At 36.8% G+C, this 24,999-nt stretch overlaps 1 protein-coding gene across 3 annotated transcripts in view; it reads left to right on the top strand.

Moving 5' to 3' along the window:
• The window catches only part of lrch1 (leucine-rich repeats and calponin homology (CH) domain containing 1), an 81,181-nt gene extending 59,492 nt beyond the window's left edge, over positions 1 to 21,689 (top strand). For 2 of the 3 annotated variants that reach the window (XM_053626351.1, XM_053626353.1), the window contains 6 exons: positions 81 to 135; positions 919 to 1,002; positions 7,890 to 7,999; positions 8,108 to 8,245; positions 8,521 to 8,598; positions 20,422 to 21,689. In XM_053626351.1, coding sequence (XP_053482326.1) covers positions 81 to 135; positions 919 to 1,002; positions 7,890 to 7,999; positions 8,108 to 8,245; positions 8,521 to 8,598; positions 20,422 to 20,532 — 576 coding nt within the window. In that variant the 3' untranslated portion in view covers positions 20,533 to 21,689. The remainder of the gene's footprint in view (positions 1 to 80; positions 136 to 918; positions 1,003 to 7,889; positions 8,000 to 8,107; positions 8,246 to 8,520; positions 8,599 to 20,421) is intronic. The other variant, XM_053626352.1, reaches the window with a different exon arrangement.
• The last annotated feature ends 3,310 nt before the right edge of the window (positions 21,690 to 24,999 follow it).

Below are 24,999 nucleotides of genomic sequence, written 5' to 3'. Positions count from 1 at the left end.
GTTTTAGACCTGGAATCTGCTTAAAAATATAAAACAGTGCATGTTTAATTGTACTATATTTTAAACGAACCCAATAACAGAGTGAAGCCAAGAGCCCAGTGTTTTCACCACCATTCGGCTTGAAGCCCCGATCAGGTGAGCCTGGCATGCGCACACATTCATACACACGCACGCACGCAGAGGAAATTGGTCACAAATGGTCACCCGAGGTCTCGTTCAGAGGTGGTTGGAAATCATTTTGGCAATTTTTATAGGTATTTTTTATGGACTGAGTCTAACCAGTTTACTGAATCAGTCACACTTTCATCATGGCATATCAACTGACAATAATAATAAAGCAGTTTTCACACATTGACTGCATTAGAAAATGAATTGTAAAACTGGAAATGCATAAATATACAAATGTAAATATTGAAGTAGTAAGAGATTCCTTATTTGTATTGTACTATCATATTTTTAATTGTTTGAAGTAATTTTATGTAACTTATCTTTAATGATTGGGTGTAACAAGGTAGAAATTAGTAGTATTTATATTCTAACTTTGCCTCAGCCTAATCACTAATCCTAACCTACATTTGTAAAACTGTCTAATATGTTATTAGTTAGCCAAGGGGTTCCTAAACTTTTCGGGCAAATATCCCCACATTTTCTGCAATGTTTTGTTTCACCTCATTATTTACTATCACACTTCACAAATCCATAATTCAGTAAATGTTTCCGCACATTTCATGCTGGTTTTCTTGACTATTGTTGTTCCACTCTATATTTAGCTAAAATGCTTTTATATTTTAATTCTGATTTTTGACATTTTCTTAACCGCTGTCTTCTGTTGACTAACACTCCTCCATGTTTACAATATTTTTGCAACATGTTTGTCCCTCCCACTCCTCACTGGCTCTATACTGCTCCTGTGTGTAGCTCCACCCTCTGTCCCTTGCGTGCCTTTGTCCATCAGTAGAGACACGCCCAGTAGGCCACATGATGGATGCATTCTGCGCAGTGGTATGTCTACTCACTAAATTGTGCTGTCCACTTGAAATCCGCAGAATAAATTTTTCTGCAATTGAGCATTATTAATTCTTTGTCTCATAATCGCTTCTTTTTCAATGATTTTTTGATGACACATTTACATCCAGATGATTCCCAATTCTAACTGGCCAGAAGTTACTGATTAATTTTCTATAACAGCAGCTTGGACAGTAGTTCTGGCTGCAAAACAAATCACAGGTTTAAATTAATGCACTCGTTCTAATACATTACCGTTTCTATAGTAACAGCTCATTCACAGGTACTTGAATGGTGGACATTTCACATACTCCAAGTCTAATAAGAAATAGAGTAAAAAAACAGGAAAATGTAAAATCATTCATATTATCATATCATATCAAGTTTCTTTTTTGTAAGGAGATATTATTTACTGTTTATGGAAGGAGTCTCCAGTTTTCCGACACGAGAAATTATTTTTTATTTATTTATTTTTTACTTCAAGAGAGAAAAAAGAGGCTGGTGACATTTTATAGTTGTTATAACATAAGTGATAAAATGGACCAACTTGACCACAACATTAAACAGAACTATAATCCGTTAAAAAATATATCATTGGCTATTTGATTGTTGTATAAAAGTAATAAAACTTCAGGACTTGATGTCCAACTTCAGGAAGGATAAAACTCCACTACGTCTAGACACATCACACAAGCAAGTGTTTCATTCTTTACATATGCGAACATACTAATATATATATATATATATATATATATATATATATATATATATATATATATATATATATATATATATATATATATATATATATATAGGGAGAGAGAGAGCGAGATAGATAGATATAGATATATTTATATATTTGGGATTTTTAAGCATTTTGTCTAATTCAAGGTTCAGAGTTTGTATAAAAACTAGATAGGTGGCCATTATGAGGCCACCACACACAAAAAGACAAATGTTTCTGAAGGATTGTGGGATGACCGCCTTAAACTGCGCTGTGCATATTTATAGTCCTGCTGCATTCGAGAACAGAGGAGGGATCAAAGCTCCACAGAAAACATTTTGAGGGAAAACTAAAACTACATATATGGCTCTTACTTCTCATAGAAATTTCATTGCTGTTTTAATGGGTAAAAATATGATGAGGATGCCATAAATGTTTTCGGTATCATCAAAAGGACCTAATTATGATTTCTGGAATATTTAAGTTTTTTCCATCTTAGCTAGTCCACACATCAGCCTCAGCTGTATAACTGTATGGAATAGTCAGAAACCTTTTTTTTTCTTTTTTTTTTTTCTTTTCTGAGATATACAACTTGGCATATGAATAAAGGGGTTGCGAGCATAGTAGATGCTTTTTTCAGACCCTTCTATGGAGTCTTCTATGGAGTCTTCTATGGAGCTAGTTAAATAAATTGAACCAGTCAAAAAAAAAAAAACTGAATTGAAGAGAGAAATCTGTGACGTTCTGCATGAAACAGAATGTGCTCCTTTTTATTTTTAGCTTTGGCCTCTTTTTCAAGGCCTTATTTGAGGGTATTATTCTAGGGCACCCACTCATAGCCTACACACACACACACACACACACAGAGTTTAGTCACACAGTTCAGTCATGAGATTTTTATCTTTATGTTGCACTTTGAAATAGAGGCTGCGCTCAACTGATTTTAAATGGTCCAGACTTCCTCTGTAGAGCATGAGAGCACTAGTGCACTGTTTTGCCCTCTACTTATCCCTTCTTCCATCTCTACAATCTCTCGTTTAGCATTTAGTTGCTCTTTTCCCAGCCCTCCCTTTGCTCAAACACCACACTCTTTCTCCTCCCACTTCTCTTGCAAGCAGTGTGTTATCAGCATGAACAAGGTTAAAAATAAGTCCAAAAAGAATGAAAAAAGAGAAAAAACAGACAGCTTCACCTCACTGGTTGTCCATTAAGATCTGGCAAGATCTTGCATATCTCGTGAATGGCACATCTTTATCTTGGCCATTATTTACTCTCTGTTGGGTTTTATGGTTTTGATCTTTGGCCCGTATCTAGCAGGCTTGGCTAAAGAAACCTGACTTCCTCTTTGTTTCAGTCTTTGTTTACTCATTGAACTCCTTGATTTGCATTCACCACTCACAAGAACAGTTAAAAAAAAATCCTTACAAGTGAAAGTGCTATTCCTTGCTATCCTACCATTTTAAGAAGCATATCCTTTCTTGTATACCTCTGAATTAACCTTGTGTTTTTAAACAACCACTCTGAGAGGATATTCGCACATAACAAACACTGAAGGAGCGCCACAAAATGAAACAGTGGCCTGATAATCTGTGTCTCTCCCGGACTCCCCCTCATGGCTGCTTCTGAAATTGCTTATTCCATTCCAGTCATACAATGCTAATGCTGCTTAAAGCTCAAGGCTAGTTTAGAAAGAAATGCTCATGCTAATTCAGGCAGATCTGCTGCCTTGGTTTTCTTTTTCGTGACATAAAACGTAAACAAGACTTGGCACTTGTTATTGTTGCAGATGAATGGGAATATAATAAAATAAATGACAAAATAATGTTTTTTTCATTTTAGTCACACTATTTTACAATATGATAACTGGTAATTAATAGGTAAGTAAGTGGGAAGTAGTTAGAATGTAACAAGTAAGAATGTGGTAACTAGTTTGTATTTTCTGGTATATAACAAAGATCATTTTAAATAGTGAAAACTATCCAGTTTATTTAGTACACAGCAAAATCACCAGTGTTGATTTAACACTCACGGTGTTGAATTCACACCCTACAGTGTTCATATAAGTCCACTGGACTCATATAAACATTTTTTATATGAGTTATATGGGATTTTACTGTGTAGTACTTTGTGCTATAAGGCAATAATTACTCATGAAGTAGTATGTACAGTGGGGGAAATAAGTTTGAACGCGTCAACATTTGTTTCAGTACATATATTTCCAATGAGACTATTCACATGAAATTTTCACAAGACTTTGATATTAACTCAAGAAATCCACATATATAAAGAAATCCAAACATCAAAGTCCATAAATAAAGTTATGTGTAATTAAGCGGAATGACATAGGAAAAAAGTATTGAACATGCTAACTGAAATTTATTTAATACTTAGTGGAGAAGCCTTTGTTTGTAAAAACAGCTTCAAGACACTTCCTGTATGAATAAATTAATCGGCCACAGTATTCAGGTGTGATTTTACAATAAACATATTGTATTTAAATCTTGTTCAATTGGATTCAAGTCAGGTTATTGACTGGGCCATTCTAACACCTTGACTTTTTTCTCTGAAACCAATTGAGAGTTTCCTTTGCTGTATGCTTTGGATCGTTGTCCTGCTGGAAGGTCCACCCGCGTCTCATTTTCATCATCCTGGTGGATGGCAGCAGATTCTTCTTAAGAACCTCCCAGTAAAGGGCTCCATTCATCGTTCCTTCAATTATATGAAGTCTGCTATTACCATGTGATGAAAAACAGCCCCACACCATCATGTTTCCACCTCCAAACTTCACTGTTGGTATAGTGTTTTTAGGGTGATGTGCAGACTTCTCCAAACATGGTGTGTAGATGACATCCAACAAGTTAAATTTTGGTCTCATATGACCAGAATACACTCTCCCAGTATTTCATAGGCTTCTCCAAATGAGTTGTAGCCAACTTCAAACGAGCTTTGACATGCCTTTTCTTTAGTAATGTAGTCTTGTGGGGTGAGCATGCATAGAGGCCATGGCGGGGGAGTGCATTGCCTATTGTTTTCTCTGTGACAATGGTACCTGCTGACTCCATGTGTTTCTGGAGCTCTTTCTGAGTGGTCCTTGGCTCTTCGGCTACTCTTCTGACTATTCTTCTGACTCCCTGGTCAGAAATCTTGCGAGGAACTCTGTGTGTGTGACCGGTTGATGACGGAGTGATGTTGCTTCCACTTGCGAATAATGGCACCAATGGACCTGCGTGAAGTTGGCCCCCCACCCAACGCAAAACGTCGGCAAAATAGTCTCAATCGTTTGTGCTTCGTTTGTGCTGGTTTGTGCCATAGAAATTTTCCTTTGTGCTGCTCCAGTTCTGGAGATATTAAAAGAATATTTATAGGTCATTCTGGGGTCACTCAGCCCCCCACACGCTCCAAATTCACTCCAAATAGTCTCAATCGTTTGTGCTCCGTTTGTGCCGGTTTGTGCCACTAAAAGCTTCATTTGTGCTGCTTTCGTTTTTAAAATATTAGACATTGAATTATGGTGATGTCACCAGCCCCCCACACGCTCCAAGTTCATTCCAAATAGTCTCAATCGTTTGTGTTTCGTTTGTGCTGGTTTGTGCCGATAAAAGTTTCGTTTGTGCTGCTTCCGTTTTTAAAATATTAGACACTGAATTATGGTGCGGTGACATCACCAGCCTCCCACATGCTCCAAGTTAATTCCAAATAGTCTCAATCGTTTGTGCTTCGGTTGCGCTGGTTTGTGCCCTAAAAATTTTAATTTGTGCTGCTTCGGTTCTGGAGATATTAAACAAATATTTATAGGTCATTCTGGGCTCACTCAGCCCCCCCCACACGCTCCAAATTCACACTAAATGGTCTCAATCGTTTGTGCTTCGTTTGTGCTGGTTTGTGCCGATAAAAGTTTTGTTTGTGCTGCTTCTGTTTTTAAAAGATTAGACATTGAATTATAGGTGCAAATCTCCTCGGTGTGAGCACCCTTTTAGAGTCGAATTGCCGAAGACTTTTTCAAGACAAATCATATCATCATTTGTTCAATAAACAATTCTCTTTACTTCATTCACTGGTCTCTCATGATTGAACTTTTCATTTACAGTATCTCACAAAAGTGAGTACACCCCTCACATTTTTGTTAATATTTGATTATAACTTTTAATGTGACAACACTGAAGAAATGACACTTTGCTGCAATGTAAAGTAATGAGTGTACAGCTTGTGTAACAGTGTGTAACAGTGACTATTTGGAATTAACTTGGAGCATGTGGGGGGCTGGTGACGTCACCGCACCATAATTCAATGTCTAATATTTTAAAAACGGAAGCAGCACGAACAAAACTTTTATCAGCACAAACCAGCACAAACGTAGCACAAACAAACAAGCCTATTTGGCGTGAACTTGGAGCATGTGGGGGGCTGAGTGACCCCAGAATGACCTATAAATATTCTTTTAATATCTCCAAAACCGAAGCAGCACAAAAGAAAATTTTTAGGGCACAAACGAAGCACAAATGATTGAGACTATTTTGCCGACATTTTGTGTTGGTGGGGGGCCAACTTCATGCAGGTCCCCAATGGTGCTTAATGGAAGATTCAGAAGTTTTGAAATGTCTGTATCCAATTCCATTGATATGTTTCGCAACAGTAAGGTTGCGAAGGTCTTGGGAGAGCTCTTTGCTTTCACCCATCATGAGATGTTTCTTGTGTGACACCTTGATAATGAAAAGCCTTTTGATAGACCCATCAATTTACTAACCCAGCTGATGTTAATTTGCACAGATAGGAGGCATAATTACTTTCTAACTACTTATGGATTTCAGCTGGTTCCTTGCCTTACATTGCCTTGGAGAACTGCTTTTTTTAGCATATTCAACACTTTTTTCCTGTCATTCCACTTTATTTCACACAACTTTATTTATGGACTTTAATGTTGTGAATTCTATATATTTGTGGATTTCTTGAGTTAATACTGATGTCTGGTGAAAATTTCAAGTGAATAGCCTCATTGGAAATATATTTACTGAAAAAAATGTTGAGGCATTCAACTTACTTCCCCCACTTATAAGTTGGAAATGTATTGAAAGTACATAGTTATTATGGTATAAATCCAGGAATTTGGGTGTAAGTGATACTAGGGACTAGAGGTTGAACAATTGATCGGTTTTGATAGTTCCTGCAATTGGTTATTAGCAAAAATCCGGTTGCGTCCGTTGCAGGAGCAGCTGAGAATGGTCCGCTGTCATTATACAGCACAAGAGCGGCCTCTATAGGCGAAATAAAAACTATCACTGACAAATTCTATTGTGTAATTTGAAGTGATTTTTGATTCATTTTGGATGTTTCTATTTAATAATAATAATAATAATAATAATTCCTCAAATTTTATAGATACTGAAAGCACTTTACATTGTATGAGGGGAGGAAATCTCCTCAACCACCACCAGTGTGTAGCATCCACCTGGATGATGCGATGGCAGCCAAAGTGCGCCAGAACACCCACCACACACTAACTATTGGTGCAGAGGAGAGTGATGTACCCAATTCAGGAATGGAGATTATAAGGGGGCCAGGATAGATAAGGGCCAATGGGGGTTACTTTTTTGGTTTAGTTTGGATGTATATCTTTTATTTACTTTAATATTTCTTTAAAAAAGTACAGTACATTTTCATGGTATAGTCAGTACTGTTTATTTTTGTAATAAAGTTCAGCAATATCTTACTTTGAGTGTTGCATTTTCTTTGAGTTATCAATTTTATTAAGGACTAACCTCACATACTCATAATGACATGCACTACCAAACCAATTCAGTAAATACACACTGGGGTGAAATTATCTGATACCTGCTACTTACCACTAATTTCATTATTAAATGCAAGTTAATTACTACTTACTTACTTACCAATTAATTACCAGTTACTTATCATGTAGTAAAATAAAGCGTTACTTTAAAAAAATTGAAAAGAAAATCCGAACATATATTGTCACCAAAACCCAAGGCATCAGACTGGCTGAACTTTTTTTTTCTCAGATGGCTGGTTGCTATTGGTGATCCATGATTTGTCTCAATCCTTTCCCCACTGTCATGTTTTACTCTTGCACATTTGTGTAAATGACAAAACACTAAAAATTGTGTGTGAATGTGTTCTGACCATTGTTTCTGCTTTCTGACAGTTTTCCTGAGAACTCCTAAGAGTCTAGAATCAGTGGATCCTCAGTTCACCATGAGGAGGAAGATGGAACAACTCAGAGAGGAGCTGGAGCTCATGGAGCAGCTACGAGAGGTGAACATGGACAGACACACACACACACTCACACACTCATCAAATACACCAATTATTACTCGGGAATGGTCCACATTTACTTTGTGTATTTATGTGTGTGCTGTTCAGAGCATTGAGAGCAGACTGAAGGTTGTGCTTCCTGAAGATCTCGGCTCCTCGCTCATGGATGGGGTGGTGCTCTGTCATCTAGCCAATCACGTTAGACCACGCTCGGTCGCTAGCATCCACGTTCCTTCACCAGCAGTAGTGCGTTACCCTGAACACACACACACACAATCTTTCTGGAGTACTTGTGCTGAATGATGTTGAACCAGGAAATCTTTTTTAACATAAAAGCAGTATTCTTTTATATAAATGAAAAAAAAAAACAATTATAGGGACCTGTTGGCCCAAAATGTAAAAATGTGTCCCTATAATCATGAACACATTTCCTTTCAAAAGAGCTAAATACATTCACATGCACATACTCCATTCGCATACACACTTGCTTTCTAACATTCTTTTTTTTTGATATCATCTAGCCCAGGCTCAGTATGGCTAAATGCCGCCGGAATGTTGAGAACTTCCTGGATGCTTGCAGGAAGATTGGTGTTCCTGAGGTGAGTGACATCAATTCCTGTAGAGGGAGTAATGGAGAGGTTAAATAGCCCGAGCTATTATCACAAATTTTGTTTAAATACATTGCAGATTTTGAGACAGAATAACGAGAATTCAAGCTTTGGAAATCTGATCCACCGACACACACATGCGCTATTTCTAAGAAAATTGCTATTTGATTGACAGTGGAGGTAGGGCGATAGAAAAATGTATAAGATTAATCAATAACTCAAAGCCAAACCCACAGCTGAGATTTATATTGAGGTTGGGAACCCACAACGTTTTCCCCATGTCCTCTAACACACACTCCCCATCTAACTATGAAAGGAGACATATGCTCTAATTGCACCTCATCCTGGAGTCATAGTGCTTTCTCATCAGTGCATTTATGCATGTGCCGATAATGAACTATATGATAATGAGTTACATGATAATGAGCTATATGAAAATTAGCTATTTGATAATGAGCTATATGATATATGTCAGTGTTGGTGAAAACGCTTACTGGCTACTATGTCCTGGGTAAATGAGAAGGAGCATCACATGTTGCCTTCTCTGAGAGGTTTAGAGTTTTAAGAAGAGGAATTTTAGAAAAATAACACGCAGACAGAATGTAATGTAATTATTTTAACTAGTTAAATATCATTGTTATATTGTAAAGAACAATAAAAGACTAGGGAATGACTGTAATATGAAAATTGAATATCGGCACATGTTTTATTGTCATGGCTTTTTCCATCACACCTTGAGTGCTTTTGCGTGTGTGTGTGTGTGTGTGTGTTTCTGTCTAAATTATGCTAATTTGATTACTTACCAGGCTAGAGCAGCTGACCAACAGTTAAAATTATGTTTCAATCTCAGGTGGCATTGCTTGACAAATAAATCTGTTTGTACAGAGAGTTTCATGGAATAACAAAATAGAGATATACATTTATTTATAGGTGGGCCAAATTGACATTCAGCGCTCCCCATTCAGATTATGCAAATCCCCTGCGTGTAGCTCACGAGTGTGAGGTTGCCAGATTTTTTTTCGAGCACCAAGAGCGTCTAGGCCACTGCCTTCAAACACAAGCACTTACCTTCAGACCTGGAAAAATATAAGAAAAATGCACTTAAGTAACTGAGACATGCCTTTGTTTTACACAAACTCTCACATAACTGAACACGGCTTATAGTCCAGAGTTACATCTGAGGTCTGAATACTGATGTATGCAATTTCGGTATTAAATTCTCACTATGCACTGAAATATCAACTTGAGCAGGTGTATAGCTCAGCTGTCAGCATGCATAATTTCTCTGTGTAAATTTGATTTAACTTCTGGATTTACGTCACCAAGTCTAAATATGACCCACTGATTTGATTCGTTTTTTTGTTCACTGCTATTTATAGTGAATTTATTTAATAACTGCAAACCTTACAAATTTTAAGAAATTTAAGAATTTTGCACAGTGCTATATAAATCAAGTGATGCTGGAAATTTACCTTGCACCAGTTTCCAGCCAAGAGCTTCTCTTTCTCTTTTCTCTGTGCAGGGACAGGGACAGAGGCATGTACAGAGGCATTGACAGTTTGTACTGTTCCACACAAATGGAGACAAAATTTTAAATATTCCCTAGGAATGAAGATAGGCATTATTATTTTCCCACAGGGATAGTAAATTACTTTTTTAACAACAGCAAAACTGTGAATTATGAATCTTTTTTTTTTTTTTGCGGTTTGGGCTAATTTGTTCTCACTCCAGCACCCCCGGTAGTGTGATAGTCCTGTGAAGTACCGTCATGAGACTTCTATGAAGTCTGAATTTGAGTAGAAAGAGTTGGAAAGTGGAATGTCTAGAAAGTATACTTACATAAAGAATTGAGCTTTAAACAGAATTGTTGTATATTGAAATTATTTTTTAAACATATAAAATGTGCAAATATTACATTTTGTGCAGTGGATCATTTTACTTAACATATAAATAAACTTCTAAGAGTTAATCAGAACTATTTATTGGAGAGAGACAAGCAGTATCTTTATGTATGAATGTGGGATGGACTGGAGAAGGTTTTAAGGATGCTTAAGGATAAGGGACAGATTCATGTCTAGTCTAGTCAGAAACCACATAAGGCAAATCCTTCTCTACGATGCTGATGTAGCATTTGAGAGCTGCCAGTACAGGAATGATTAGTTCAGAACACAGTAATGTGAACCGAAATTAAATGGAGACAGTTTAGTTAATATATAATTTGACAGGCCATGTAAATGCTAATTTATATTTATATCATATTAAGAGATTTTTTAAAAAATTCTATTCATTCGTACTCATTGTTTGTATGGTTAAACTTTAATTACCAGTGACAAATGTTAAACATGATCATTGAATAATATTAACAAAGTATTAAAGCAAGTTAATGTATATTAATTGATGTTTGTTTAAAAGACAAAATATACCTGAACTGGCTATTGTTTATTCAGGCCATTACTAAAAAGGTACATAAATTAGTAAAAAAAAAAAAAAAAATACATATTTCAGCATTTTCCTAAATGTTGATAAACTCTGGTTTCCAGGTATAAATATTAAAACATCCTTTTCAGCCTGAGCTTTGAATTTTGCCAGTTAACAACCTCAAGCATGCTCATTAAGATGTTGCTGAATTTTAATCTTACTTTTCCTCATTAAAGGTATGAATGATGATCGGTTAATGCAGGTGTTGATGATTTGAAATGGAATAATGTATTAATTCCGAATTAATACTTTCACGGTTTGTAAGCCTTAATAAAAAACGCTGCCATTTATATTAAAATAATTGTCATTTATACTTCCAGGAGGCATGATTTATTATTCCAAAACAACATTACTTAGTGCCACAGTTACACTAAGCATCCAACAGCTAATGAATTATATAACATCTGTGAGGTTAAGTGCAATGAGGTAAAGTGAAATTGTAAGTAATGATGTTTTCCACATGTTTCCCACATTTTATCAATCCTTTGGTTTCTGGCTGTCTTTTCACTCCTCAGGAAAACTAATTGAATTAGAATTTTTATACAACATGAATCATACCAAAATTATTATTATAAATGTAAATATATAATAATAGTCTTGCTTAAACAACTCCAGCACCATCTTAATGGTCATCCCAACACTTCTAATATTAGCTCAAATGAAGTTTGTTAGATGAGACTCTGGAGGTCTGAGGGATCGATTCAACATCACTGTTAAATTTTGGAACAGAATTCATCCACTTTTCAAAAGAGTAACAGGAAGCTACAAATATGTAATATTGTTAAAATAGAACACTCGGCTTGCTATGTCCTGTTTGGGACATGATAGCATTATTACTTTATTCTTTTGGCCAGTTAGCAAACAGATTTGTAGAATTTCAGGGTGTACGACCCTTCTGTCTATTGATGTCAATTGTGTTAGCCCCCTTACACCCCTGCAGTGAACTGATATAGTCATAGTTTTTGAGTGGAAGTGGATGAGGGCTTTAAAGTTAAAGGGCTTACTCTTTCAGTTGATTTTGGTGTAATGTGAGCATTGAAAAGTAAGCGTTTTGTACTTTTGTTGCTTGTCTTGTTCATTTTCACTTTTATTTAGAATTTTTTTTTTTTTTTAGATCTGCTCAGATGTAGGCATGTGCCAGTAATAGAATATATATTTTAGGATACTCAAAATCAATAGTACATTTCAGTCACTAACACTGGGTTACATTTTGGCATGGCAGCATTTTTACACAGCATTTGTGCTTCCTCAGATCAAGCCTCCCTCATCTGTAAGGCAACATAAGGGTGGCAAAATTACAAAAATCGTACCAAACTTAAGGGAGCATGGCCTGTGCCCTCATAGAAGCGATATCTGGGAAATGCACTGATTAGGCTTGTGCGATATTGATTTTTCCTTACTTGCGATTTTCCATTTTAAAATATTGCGTAAACCAATTAACTAAAAATTATTATTTCAGATGAAAATATGGCTCATCTCCCATTTTACTATCATAGAAGGACGTTAATATAATTATGTCGCACAAGCCTAACACCTGACACTGTCTGGCGATGCAACTGTGTGCCTCATAGCAAGTATTTCTTAACATTTTGACTAACAGTCACATTTGCATTTGATCACCAGAAGTCTTGCTCATAGTTAAATTCACCTAGCTAACATTCTGTGACTGGACATGTAGCTAGCACTGGTTAGCTTGGTATGTACAGCATGCTAGAGATGCATAACAGTACAAAATTACCACAATGCAAACCAAAAACAAAGTCTTAACACTACAGAATTTAGAGACATAACAATGCAAATGTTTCCTCACAGTAATTCCTCAGGTTGCTACTGCTGTAGAGAAAAAAAAAACAAACATACAAATACAACTGATGTATTTGTTTTAATGACATAACAAATTGATCAATTGCAGCAAAATCAGCCTTGGGGCTGAGGAGAAGTTTTTTATTGTTAATACTGCATGCCACGCCAAGTGTAATTCTGTGACTTATTGAATAAACAGCCTGGACCATCAAAATATTAATAACATGAAGATTGTTTCAGCCTAATGTGTACATGATCGCTTTCCTGTCTGTACATGATTAAAATTGAGGTGCTCTGTATAATTTAAAGCCATTATACCATAAAGAAGTTGAGGGTGTTGATGAATTTCCAACCCACATGTTTATATTAATGTACACTTTCTAATATGTAGTAAGTAATTTTCACGCAGTTGAAAAGCACCCCGTCTTTTTCATTGATAAAATAAAATCGTTGATAAGTATCTGTGTGTTGGGCTGTATCGCACTACCCCATTGTTGATTATTTTCCCTTGTATTATTCCTTACTTAGCACCACTGATGTTATTCAAGATGTCCAATACAGACATTTGCACAGCATGTTAAATATTCAATAAAGCTCTGTGGAAGAAATTTTATAAATCAATATTTCAGAAGACCACATCTATGCCAAATAATTCGGAGAGATTGAGCATACACATATTATACCTCCACCTATCTCTACCCACCATGACAGGCAAACAGTTTATATACTGGTTGCAGAGACAGTTACCCAAGCAACCTGTCACTCAGCATCCTTCCACATCAATATTCACACACCAACGTCCACTTACACACACAAAAGGCATTAATAGTTTAAGTAGTACAAATGATTCATTATTGATTGTCATTTGACTCTCAGGTACGTAAATATATATTTTATTTACACAGCCCACAATTTAGGCACTTCTCTCAGTTATTTTGTTGTGTTGTCGGATTTTGTCTTGTGTTGTGGTAGTATTATGCATTTCTCAAGCACTGTATAGAAGTGACAGTGGACTGAACCTAATTTATTATTGAAATGCTGCCCAATGAGAAGAGCTACAGGTTACACAGTTAGTGCCTAAACGGTTAGTCAGTTAACATGGTATTTAATATTGGCACATGCCTAATGACGTGTATTGATAGCTGGCTTTAAACTGATGTACTGTACCTGGGGCAGCTGTGGTTATGGTGGTAGAGCGGGTTGTCCACTAATCATAGGGTTGGTGGTTCAGTTCCTGGCCCACATGACTCCACATGCCGAAGTGTCCATGGGCAAGACACTGAACCCCAAGTTGCTCCCGATGGTAAGTTAGCGCCTTACATGGCAGCTCTGCTACCATTGGTGTGTGAGTATGTGTGTGAATAGGTGAATGAGAACCATTGTAAAGTGCTTTGGAACCGCTAAAGTTAAAAAAGTGCTATATAAGTGCAGACCATTTACCTGTTTACCTGGCTTCCTGCTTTTACTCTTGTGTGTAATCACCCGCTCCTGCAACCGCTCTGCACCATCAACCCTGCTTGTAGATTTTGGCGTTCTGATTTTTTACAAATAGCATTCACTCTGTAATAAATATGATTGTGTTTGATAGTATTTATGGAAATAGAAACATAAATACTGATTGGGGCAGCTTCTGATAGCATGTGTGCTCCCAGGTGGGAGTGTAAATAATAGATGGAGGGAAAGGGGCTGCCATTACAAATCAGCTTTTTTTTAATGGCAAACAAAACAAACAACCAAAAAAAAAGAAAACAGAGAAACTTTGTTCAGTATTTACATTTGTAGTAAAATTGTAAAATGGATTATTTTAACTTGGAACAGAACATAAATGTTAGCATGTTACCTCTATTCTGACACGACCAAACCCACATCCATGTTTATCCCTGTTGGCCTTGGGATGACCCTTCTTCTCCTTCTGCTTTTATTCTTTCATTTCATTTCTCTTTAACATCCTCCACCTGTCTCCCATACTGCTCCTTCTTTCGTGTTATTTCTTTTTCCCTTTTTGTATATATTTTCCTTTCCCTCCTTCCCATTCCCTCCCTCCACATCTCTCTCTTTCCTCTCTCAGTCATCTCTCTGTTCGGCATACGACATACTTCAGTGTTCGCTGAGGCCGGTCCGGGGCACGGTCCGCGCCCTGGTGTCACTGGAGAACAAGGGATTGAAGGACAAAGATGGAGGGATGGCTGGAGAAATGGAGGAAAGAGAAAAAGTGGAAAGCGAGAGCCTCAGTCCCTGTCAGGATCAGTCCTCTCCCTGGCATATCTGGGATCTGATTGGGTCGAGTCTGGTGCATCTGTTCTGCCTGCTGCTTCTGTTTGGGGCCTACACCTGGAGCGAACTGACATAACACATATTCTCACACTCTACGTTACACATACACACACTAATACACAATCTGTGGATAGCACATGCAGTTACCCTGAATTTATACCATCCTTTCAATCCATACTGCACATGTTCCATTTGTGCTATTGGCACAACAGCACGCTTCATTTTTATTTAAAAAAAATGCGGTAAAACATTATAAGAGATCGTCTTTTTCTGGTTATCTGAGTGTAATTAGCATATAAATATTTTGTTATGCGACTGCAGGTTGCACAATCATGATATTGCAGATTAGGGTTTTAAAAAAAGTTTACAGCGAATAAAAAGTGGAAGTGTGGAATTTAAATGCATCTGTGGAGTTTACATGTCACTTGCAAGGACAAGTAAAAATAAAAATAAGCATTGCAGGATATATGGACTCTCATCTAAGTTGTGGATTGAAACACTGGTTAAATTGGAAACTTATATGGCCAGTTCCTACTGTCCAAACCATAAGTTTAATTGTGTTAATTTACACATGCATTTTGTCAATGCAAAATTCCCACTTATCTTAAATATAGATTATCAGCCAAGAACTTGGGATTGTATCTCTCCTGTGAAATGAATCAATGCTTGACACTTGATTAGCCACTAATTAAAATCCGAGCTATATTGAGGTTAGTGTGATTTATTGTGTCTGACAGGCACAGAGGTGCTGCCCTCCTTCGTTGTGACTGACAGCGCAGGCCACGTCTTCATTGTGACTGACAGATGCACAGGCCATGACACCTTCATTGTGACTGACAGTGCAGAGGCCACACCTCTTTCATTGTGACTGACAAACACAGAGGCCACATCTCCTTCATTGTGACTGACAAACACAGAGGCCACACCTCCTTCATTGTGACTGACAGACACAGAGGCCACGACTCCTTCATTGTGGCTGATGGGCATAGAGGCCACACCTCCTTCATTGTGACTGACAGGCAAAGAGTCCACACCTCCTGCATTGTGAGTGACAGGTATAGAGGCCACACCTCCTTCATTGTGACTGACAGGCATAGAGGCCACACCTCCTTCATTGTAACTGACAGGCACAGAGGCCATGACTCCTTCATTGTGAGTGACAGGCACAGAGGCCACACCTCCTTCATTGTCACTGACAGGCATAAAGGCCACACACCCTTCATTTTGAGTGACAGACACAGAGGCCACATTGCCTTATTGTGACTGACAGGCTAGAGGCCACACCGTCATTGTGAGTGACAGGCACAGAGGCCACAACTCCTTCATTGTGGCTGACAGGCATAGAGGCCACACCTCCTTCATTTTGAGTGACAGACACAGAGGCCACAATGCCTTATTGTGACTGACAGGCACAGAGGCCATGACTCCTTCATTGTGAGTGACAGACACAGAGGCCACAAATCCTTATTGTGATTGACAGGCATAGAGGCCACACCTCCTTCATTTTGAGTGACAGACCAAGAGGCCACATTGCCTTATTGTGACTGACAGGCACAGAGGCCACACCGTCATTGTGAGTGACAGGCACAGAGGCCACAACTCCTTCATTGTGGCTGACAGACACAGAGGCCACAAATCCTTATTGTGATTGACAGGCATAGAGGCCACACCTCCTTCATTTTGAGTGACAGACCAAGAGGCCACATTGCCTTATTGTGACTGACAGGCACAGAGGCCACACCGTCATTGTGAGTGACAGGCACAGAGGCCACAACTCCTTCATTGTGGCTGACAGGCATAGAGGCCACATCTCCTTCATTTTGAATGACAGGCACAGAGGCCACACCTTCATTTTGAATGACAGGTACAGAGGCCACACCTCCTTCATTTTGAGTGGCAGACACAGAGGCCACAATGCCTTATTGTGACTGACAGGCATAGAGGCCACAACTCCTTCATTGTGGCTGACAGGCATAGAGGCCACACCTCCTTCATTTTGAATGACAGGCACAGAGGCCACACCACCTTCATTGTGAGTGACAGGCACAGAGGCCATGACTCCTTCATTGTGACTGACAGACACAAAGGCCACGACTCTAGGGCAGACAGTCAGAGACACATTGAGGGGGAAGAGAGTGTGAAATAGACATTAAATGTTTCTAAATTATAGTAAACCAGTAATTTAAAAAAATCATGTTTCCCATATTTCCAATAATTCAATCTCCGAACTGTTTTCAGATAAATATCTTTATTAGCTACTCTTCTAAAAATGTTGGTCTCGTTATGATTAACATCTATATTAGAGCTGAATAACATTTCAGTTTAGTAGTCGTGTGTTTCCATTACTTGCTGTTGAATGTTCTACAGAAGAGTAACAAAATGTTCACATCACAAGCACTTTACCAAACACACACAGTGATAAAGAGACATGCTACAGTACCTTTTTTCCCCCAAATAACCTGTTAGCTTCTGTTTATCTGTATGGCAATGTTTACAATTGGCACATTTCTATTCTGATGTTGTGCAGTTACAATATTACATTGAACAGGAGGGGTGGAAACCACACTAATCACACAGGTCTTCAACAATTTATGTAAATTTCAAAAACAAAATTCAGATGTGCAATATCATGTAATGGTACATTAGTGTAGTATTTGTATTGAAGGGCTAATCTCATATACAATGCTCATACAGAAGCGTGCTCTTTGGTTTAATACTCTTTTGATCGCAACTTTGCTGGCTTCCTCACATAAATCTCAACTGTTACAAACACAATGAGTATAGCTGTATAGCAGCAACATTGGAGTTAAAGTGATTTTGTATTGTCTATTCTCTTTAAACTGTACATAGTCATATTGTCCTACAAACATATTAGCGTGCGAATTAGCTAGCGTAGTAATGCAGCTCCCTCAACAATAGTACAGGTAGGGGAGTTGGAATAATAAAATCCAATTGGGACAAATGTTATTATTACTATTATTATTTTTTGTTTTTTAAATCTTTGGATTGCTATTTCTTTGTTTACAGTTTATTGCTAGTTTTACTATATGCTTTTGGAATAAATTGTGTTTCTCAAATCTAAAGGGATGCTGCCCTGATTCATCATCAAACTATTGATATATTAAAATTGAGGAACAGTCCTCAGCATCATAATGAGTAGTCAAACAAGGCACAATGGTGAGGGGAAATTGTCACGGGTGTGCTGAAAACAGGTTTGTAGTGTGGGTAGGGCTGGATTACTTTGTTACCAGGAAGACACCATGAGAATTTGCACTTGTGAAATCTTTGTGAATATGTTTATGTAAATTTTGAATGACGGGAAACAGAGATTTTTAATCTTTGAACTGCGAGTATTTACACATTTTTTCTTAATTTCTTTTCAAGTACATTATGGCTAAAGCTCTTACAGCTTATATACATTAAAAACACTATTTTTGGACTTAGAGTAGTGAAGAATGTTAGAATCTTGTTTGAGAAATATAATTAGAACTATTTTGAGAAATCATCATGGCTGCAGGTGGTTTTTGATTTCATTTGCTTTGGTTTGTGTTGTTTTCACTCTGCTGGTCTGACATCTATAATGTTATATAAGGCTCTGTGAGGCTTTTGTAGTTTATGAGGCTGAAAACGAATGAGGCTGAAAATAAATGTACAGTTTGAGGTTCGTCTCGTGTGGGTTTGAGTTTTTTGGGGCGTATCTGAGATCTCAGATGTTGGTCTGTGAGAAGCGAATGAACTAATACAATCAGTATTACATCAATCAATATTATATAAATCAATCAGGTTTTTTAAATGTAGAAAGAACAGTCTGTTTATGTCATCATTGTCTTTGAGTATAAGAAGTCAGCCTCCAAATTCTGTCGGCTCCAGAAAAATATTTATTTTTTATTGTGTTTCATTTGCTATAATTAAGTACAATCGGTACAACTGGCATTTTTATTTTACACATTATTTGTACTGCCTCTGAAATGTACACCTCTATGTGTAGTGTAGTTTTCTCTTGTGCTATATTTATATAAGTCTTTTCTATAGTCCTGATCTTAATTCCGCTGTCAATGTCCCCTGGTTATTACAAACTCATTGTACCATGTTGCACTGGTTCTTCTTAACAGTTATGGTTCTTTACTCTTCTGATGATCTATCAAGTCCCTTTGGTGCTTGAACACCTATAATAAAACAGAAAACTAAAGTCTCTACCAAACCCTTACAACAAAAATCAGTTGAAATCAGTTGTGGTCCCCTGACTCATCGGTGCTTGGACCCCTAATATAAGCATAAGCATCACTACTGACTGCATTGATTTAGTGCTTGGACCCCTTACATTTAAATTTTACATTTACATTTATTCGTTTAGCAGACACTTTTATCCAAAGTGACTTACAAATAAGGAAATACAAGCAACAATACAAGTAGTGCTTCCATGCAAGATTTATAATTGGGTTATAACCCATTTAAAACCCCTTACAATAAAGTTTACAGTCACTACACTTTTTTCTGCTTTTTCATTACCCGTAAAAATTTTTTAAATAAATAAATAAATAAATAAAAAGCTTCAGTATAGGGCTCCTGGAGCTGTGGTCATTATGGGGACTCTGAATATGTATCATCAATGCAAGTACCTAATACATATTTATTTTTCATTGTCTTAAACACTTTGTTAGAACTTATGTTTGAAATTTGTTTCTAAAACAAATGCAAATAGTTAAAATAATAAATAAATGCACACATTTATGAATTAAATTGTATTGTTTAGTGTTTTATTTTTTACTTAAAGTTAAATTGTTTCCCAAAGCAAGTAGTTTGCATTTAGAATTCAAGAGAAGCAGTGAGGCGCTCAGCTTATTTGGGAAGTTTAAGAAACCCTGCTGGGTTAAGGTCGTTCATGACGCTGAATGAGAAGACCAAGAATGTGCAAAAACGTAATTAAATATACTTTTAAGAAATTAAAAGTTTTCATTTGTTTTTTAGGTGCTGAATATTTCCTAATGTTATTTCATAATAAAATAGTACAAAAATAGTACACATAAAGAAGACCCTTCTATGAGCAGTTCCCCAGTCCTTTGCCCACTTTGTGTACAAGTGTGTGTTACTAAAATATCATCCCAGTGTTTATTCTTATAGTAATAATGCATTTATATCTGTGCCATAATCTGTCTGTCCATTTGTGTTTTAAATTATTGTGTCTCTTTTTTCCTATTCTGTCTCTCTGTATCCCTCTCTGCCATGCTCTCTTTCTTTCTGTCTCTCTCTATACTACAGGACAAATTGTGTCTCCCTCATCACATTCTGGAGAAGGGACTAGTGAAAGTGGGTATCACCGTTCAGGCACTGCTGGACGAGGCCTCGGTGAAACAGAACCTCTTCACATGAACCCTGTTTTAGCTATTGTACATAACCTTGATGAACCTTAATGAAACATTTATCATTTTCTATCATGATATCTGACATGCACGCTAATTTTCCAGTCAACGTTTATTAGCCTCATAGTCCAGAGGTGAACACATGGATAAAACATTCCTTATTTAATATCTATTTATTAAGAAAGAGTAGGGTTTTTTAAAAAAAGGTCTCGGTCCATTACTACAGTTTACTCAGTTCATCATTTTATTTTATTCCACGCATTATTTACAAACTGACCCAAGTCAATTCTGTTAAATTGTTGTACTGTTATGTATATGGATCAAATGGTGTGCATTTGTGTTAATAACACGCAGTTTTACTTGTTCTCATAATGCTGATAGTGACTCCATTAGTACACTCCTCTGCGTGTTATGAGTCCTAACCGATATCAGTGAATAATGACAGACCTTTGTATGAAAAATGTACCTGAACCAAATTTGATTTAAAAAAGAAAAAAAAGAACTGCTTAGTAATGAACTCAGACCTTTGGACTGTATATGTATGTACGTCTGTGTGCTCTCTCTCTCTCTCTCTCTCTATCTATCTATATATATATATATATATATATATATAGAGAGAGAGAGAGAGAGAGAGAGAGAGAGAGATAGATAGATAGAAAGAGCACATACTGTATATAGAAGAGATGTAATTGAATATGAATACATTATTTGGACTGAACAGATAATGGGATCTAAACAGATATACAAATACGAACAAGAGGCACACTATTGTTTTTTGTTTGTTTTTTAAAGAAAGTTTGACAGAAAGGTTTACACGGCATCTGGTTGAGACTACAGATGGGCTTTGGGAATGGGATCTCATTGGACGCAGGAAAAAAAAAGTTGCGTGAGCAGACAGTTTTCACTTTCATTCTCTCTCTATCACACACACACAGAGAAAGAGAGAAATTTGAGTTTTTTTCCCGAGTAATGTTCAATTTTCAGTGAGATCGAACATGTTTTAAAACCATACAAAGTGATATTTGGAGAATTAGAGAGGCAGTGCTGTGTGTAGTGGAATGGCCTACCTGGTCACCTAACCTTATCCTGTCCAGGTGCTCTGCTGGAATCAGATCAAGGTGTGTGTGTGAGTGAGTGAGAGAGAGAGATTTAAAAAAAAAAAAATTTTAACAAACAACCAGAAAAAAAAAAGCTAGGTGTTCTTAAACTTTTGACAGGCAGTGTGTGTGTATATTAATGAGCAGTGAGGACATGAATGGCTCGTTAACATTACACACCACACACCTTTTGGATGTCTCAGGGGAGGTGTGACCTCAGTAGATTACAGAATATAAAACTATTTCTGTCTTTTCTCTGCTTAAGTCCATCATATGTACAGTGGGGCTTTAAAGTTTGTGAACCCTTTAGAATTGTCTATATATCTGCATAAATGTGACCTAAAACATCATTAGAATTTCACACAAGTCCTAAAAGTAGATAAAGAGACCCCAATTAAACAAATGAGACAAAAATATTATACTTGGTCATTTATTTATTGAGGAAAATGATCCAAAATTACATATCTGTGAGTGGCAAAAGTATGTGAACCTTTGCTTTCAGTATCTGGTGTGACCCCCTTGTGCAGCAATAACTGTAACTAAACATTTCCGGTAACTGTTGATCAGTCCTGCACATCGGCTTGGAGGAATTTCAGCCCGTTCCTCAGTACAGAACAGCTTAAAGTCTGGGATGTTGGTGTGTTTCCTCACATGAACTGCTTGCTTCAGATCTTTCCAAAACATTTCTTTTGGATTAAGGTCAGGACTTTGACTGGGCCATTCCAAAACATTAACTTCATTCTTCTTTAACAATTTTTTGATAGAATGACTTGTGTGCTTAGGGTCATTGTCTTGCTGCATGACCCATTTTCTCTTGAGATTCATTTCATGGACAGATGTCCTGACATTTTCCTTTAGAATTCGGTAATATGATTCAGAATTCATTGTTCCATCAGTGATGGCAAGCCATCCTAGCCCAACTGCAGCAAAACAGGCTGAAACCACGATACTAACACCACTATGTTTCAAAGGTGGGATAAGGTTCTTATGCTGGAATGCAGTGTTTTCCTTTCTCCAAACAGAACACTTCTCATTTAAACTAAAACTTCATTTTGGTCTCATCCATCCATGAAACATTTTTCCAATAGCCTTCTGGCTTGTCCACGTGATCTTTAGCAAACTTTGATGGGCAGCAGTGCTACTTTTGGAGAGCAGTGGCTTTCTCCTTGCAACCCTGCCATGTACACCATTGCTGTTGTGTTCTCCTAATGGTGGACGCATGAACATTAACGTTAGCCAATGTGAGGGGGCCTTTAATTGCTTAGAAGTTACCCTCGGTTCCTTTGTGACCTCACAGAAAATTACACTTCTTGCTCTTGGAGTGATTTTTGTTGATCAGTCACTCCTGAGGAGGGTAAGAATGGTCTTGAATGTAGTCCAAAATCTTTAGAGATGGTCTTGTAACCTTTTCCAGCCTGATAAGCATCAATGTCTCTTTTTCTAAGGTCCTTGATACATTTCCACAAACATGTGTTGTGAAGATCAGACACTGACAGATCCCTGTTCTTTAAATAAAGCAGGGCGCTCACTCACACCTGATTGTCCTCCCACTGATTGAAATCACCTGACTCTAATTTAACCTTCAAATTAACTGCTAATCCTAGAGGGTCACATACTTTTGCCACTCACAGATATGTAATATGGGATCATTTCCCTCAATAAATAAATGACCAAGTATACTGTTTTTGTCTCATTTGTTTAATTGGGCTCTCTTTGTTTACTTTTAGGACCTGTGTGAAAATCTGATGATCTTTTAGGTCATATTTATGCAGATATATAGAAAATTGTAAAGGGTTCACAAACTTTAAAGCTCCACTATATGTGTGCAATGTGGTGGAATAAGTGTAACATGATTATTAACTGACAACTAAATAATGTACATTTGAGGGGGACAGAGTAATATGTATGGCTATAAACTATACTGAGTGTTTGGGATTTTGTCTGCACCTATGTTATTAGAAGAGTGGGAGTAATTATATGCATTTTAGACTGTATACATAATTTGGAATCATGCTTGAATGGATGTTTTTGTTCTTTTCTGATTAACCCTCTTCACACTAGCAAGGACAAGTCATTCCTGTTGCTTGTAGTTTGTTTGACTGTTGTTGTCATTTGTGGGTGTGCACTGTCTTCAGCTGTTTGTTTTTTAGTTCCTATGAAAGAATGAAAGATGGTTGATTATTGATTATATATATATATATATATATATATATATATTATATTATATTATATTTTATATATATATATATATATATATATATATATATATATATATATATATATATATATATAAAAGCAAAGCAAGCTAACTGCACTAGCTGCATACACGTACCCGCGGCACCAATGATTTATGCTACATCCTTTCAAGCTTAATGTTTTCCCCTATGTTCCTATACACATTTAATGAGAGGTCTAATATGACAGGATGAAACCACCATTATAAGTTTTTTTTTTTTTTTTTGTACATCAAACAGTAATTGGGAACCAATTGCAGGTCGGAACTAAAGTCATGAGTGGGGAACTGAAGTAATCTCAGAGCACATGCACCATAGGATTCGAGCCAGTCGTTTGTATTTTTCGCTTTACGGCATCATACCTTATTTGCATTGAACTAAGGAAAATCTCAATATGTAAACTCAAATTTATTATATAAATCTATATCATGTATTTCCTTGTACCACAAAGAATAATTTTGAGTTTTCATAAGCAAATGAGTAATAGATTGTTAAGTAAGTATATTTTTTTATTTGTTGTGAATAATGTTTGAATCCTATATTTGCACATGCATATCTATTAAGTTAAAAAACTTTGATCACAAACTCCTGCATACATGGCAACATCCCTACGTAACTAACTAAACTAAACTATAATACCCATTATATCTAACTACACTAACAAAGTTTTGTGTTAAAAACAGAATTTCCTCTAATAATCAGGACAGATTACACTTTATGCAAGCATTGCACTAATATTATTATTGGGTATTGTACAAATACACTGGTCTTTCATATTTTTCCCTTTAGTAGTAGTAAATTCAGAACTCTGTGATGAAGAAAATATAGCTAACAAAGCCTCGCAATCACTTTACTACTTAATCCACTGAAATTAGTTATACCACTTCTACAGTTTGACAGGCTGTGGGCAGTATTACACAATACTGAAATGTTTACTATATATATATATGAAATAGAAAAACAGGGACATTATTTTCCAAGTTTGAGCTATAATCACATGGTCTCAAGAATTTCTATGGTCCAGTTCATTGGTTACATTTAGGCTGAACATTCATGATTTAATATAAAGCACAGTTTTTTCAGAGACACTAGACAGATGGACAGGCAGACACAGTTCTGTTTCTTCAGGACTTTTTTTTTTTCAAT

Source organism: Ictalurus furcatus, chromosome 6 (genome assembly GCF_023375685.1).
Source record: "Ictalurus furcatus strain D&B chromosome 6, Billie_1.0, whole genome shotgun sequence".
In the NCBI taxonomy this organism is placed as follows: domain Eukaryota; kingdom Metazoa; phylum Chordata; class Actinopteri; order Siluriformes; family Ictaluridae; genus Ictalurus; species Ictalurus furcatus.
The sequence above is the reverse complement of the archived record's forward strand: the minus strand, read 5'-3'. Positions and strand labels throughout refer to the sequence as shown.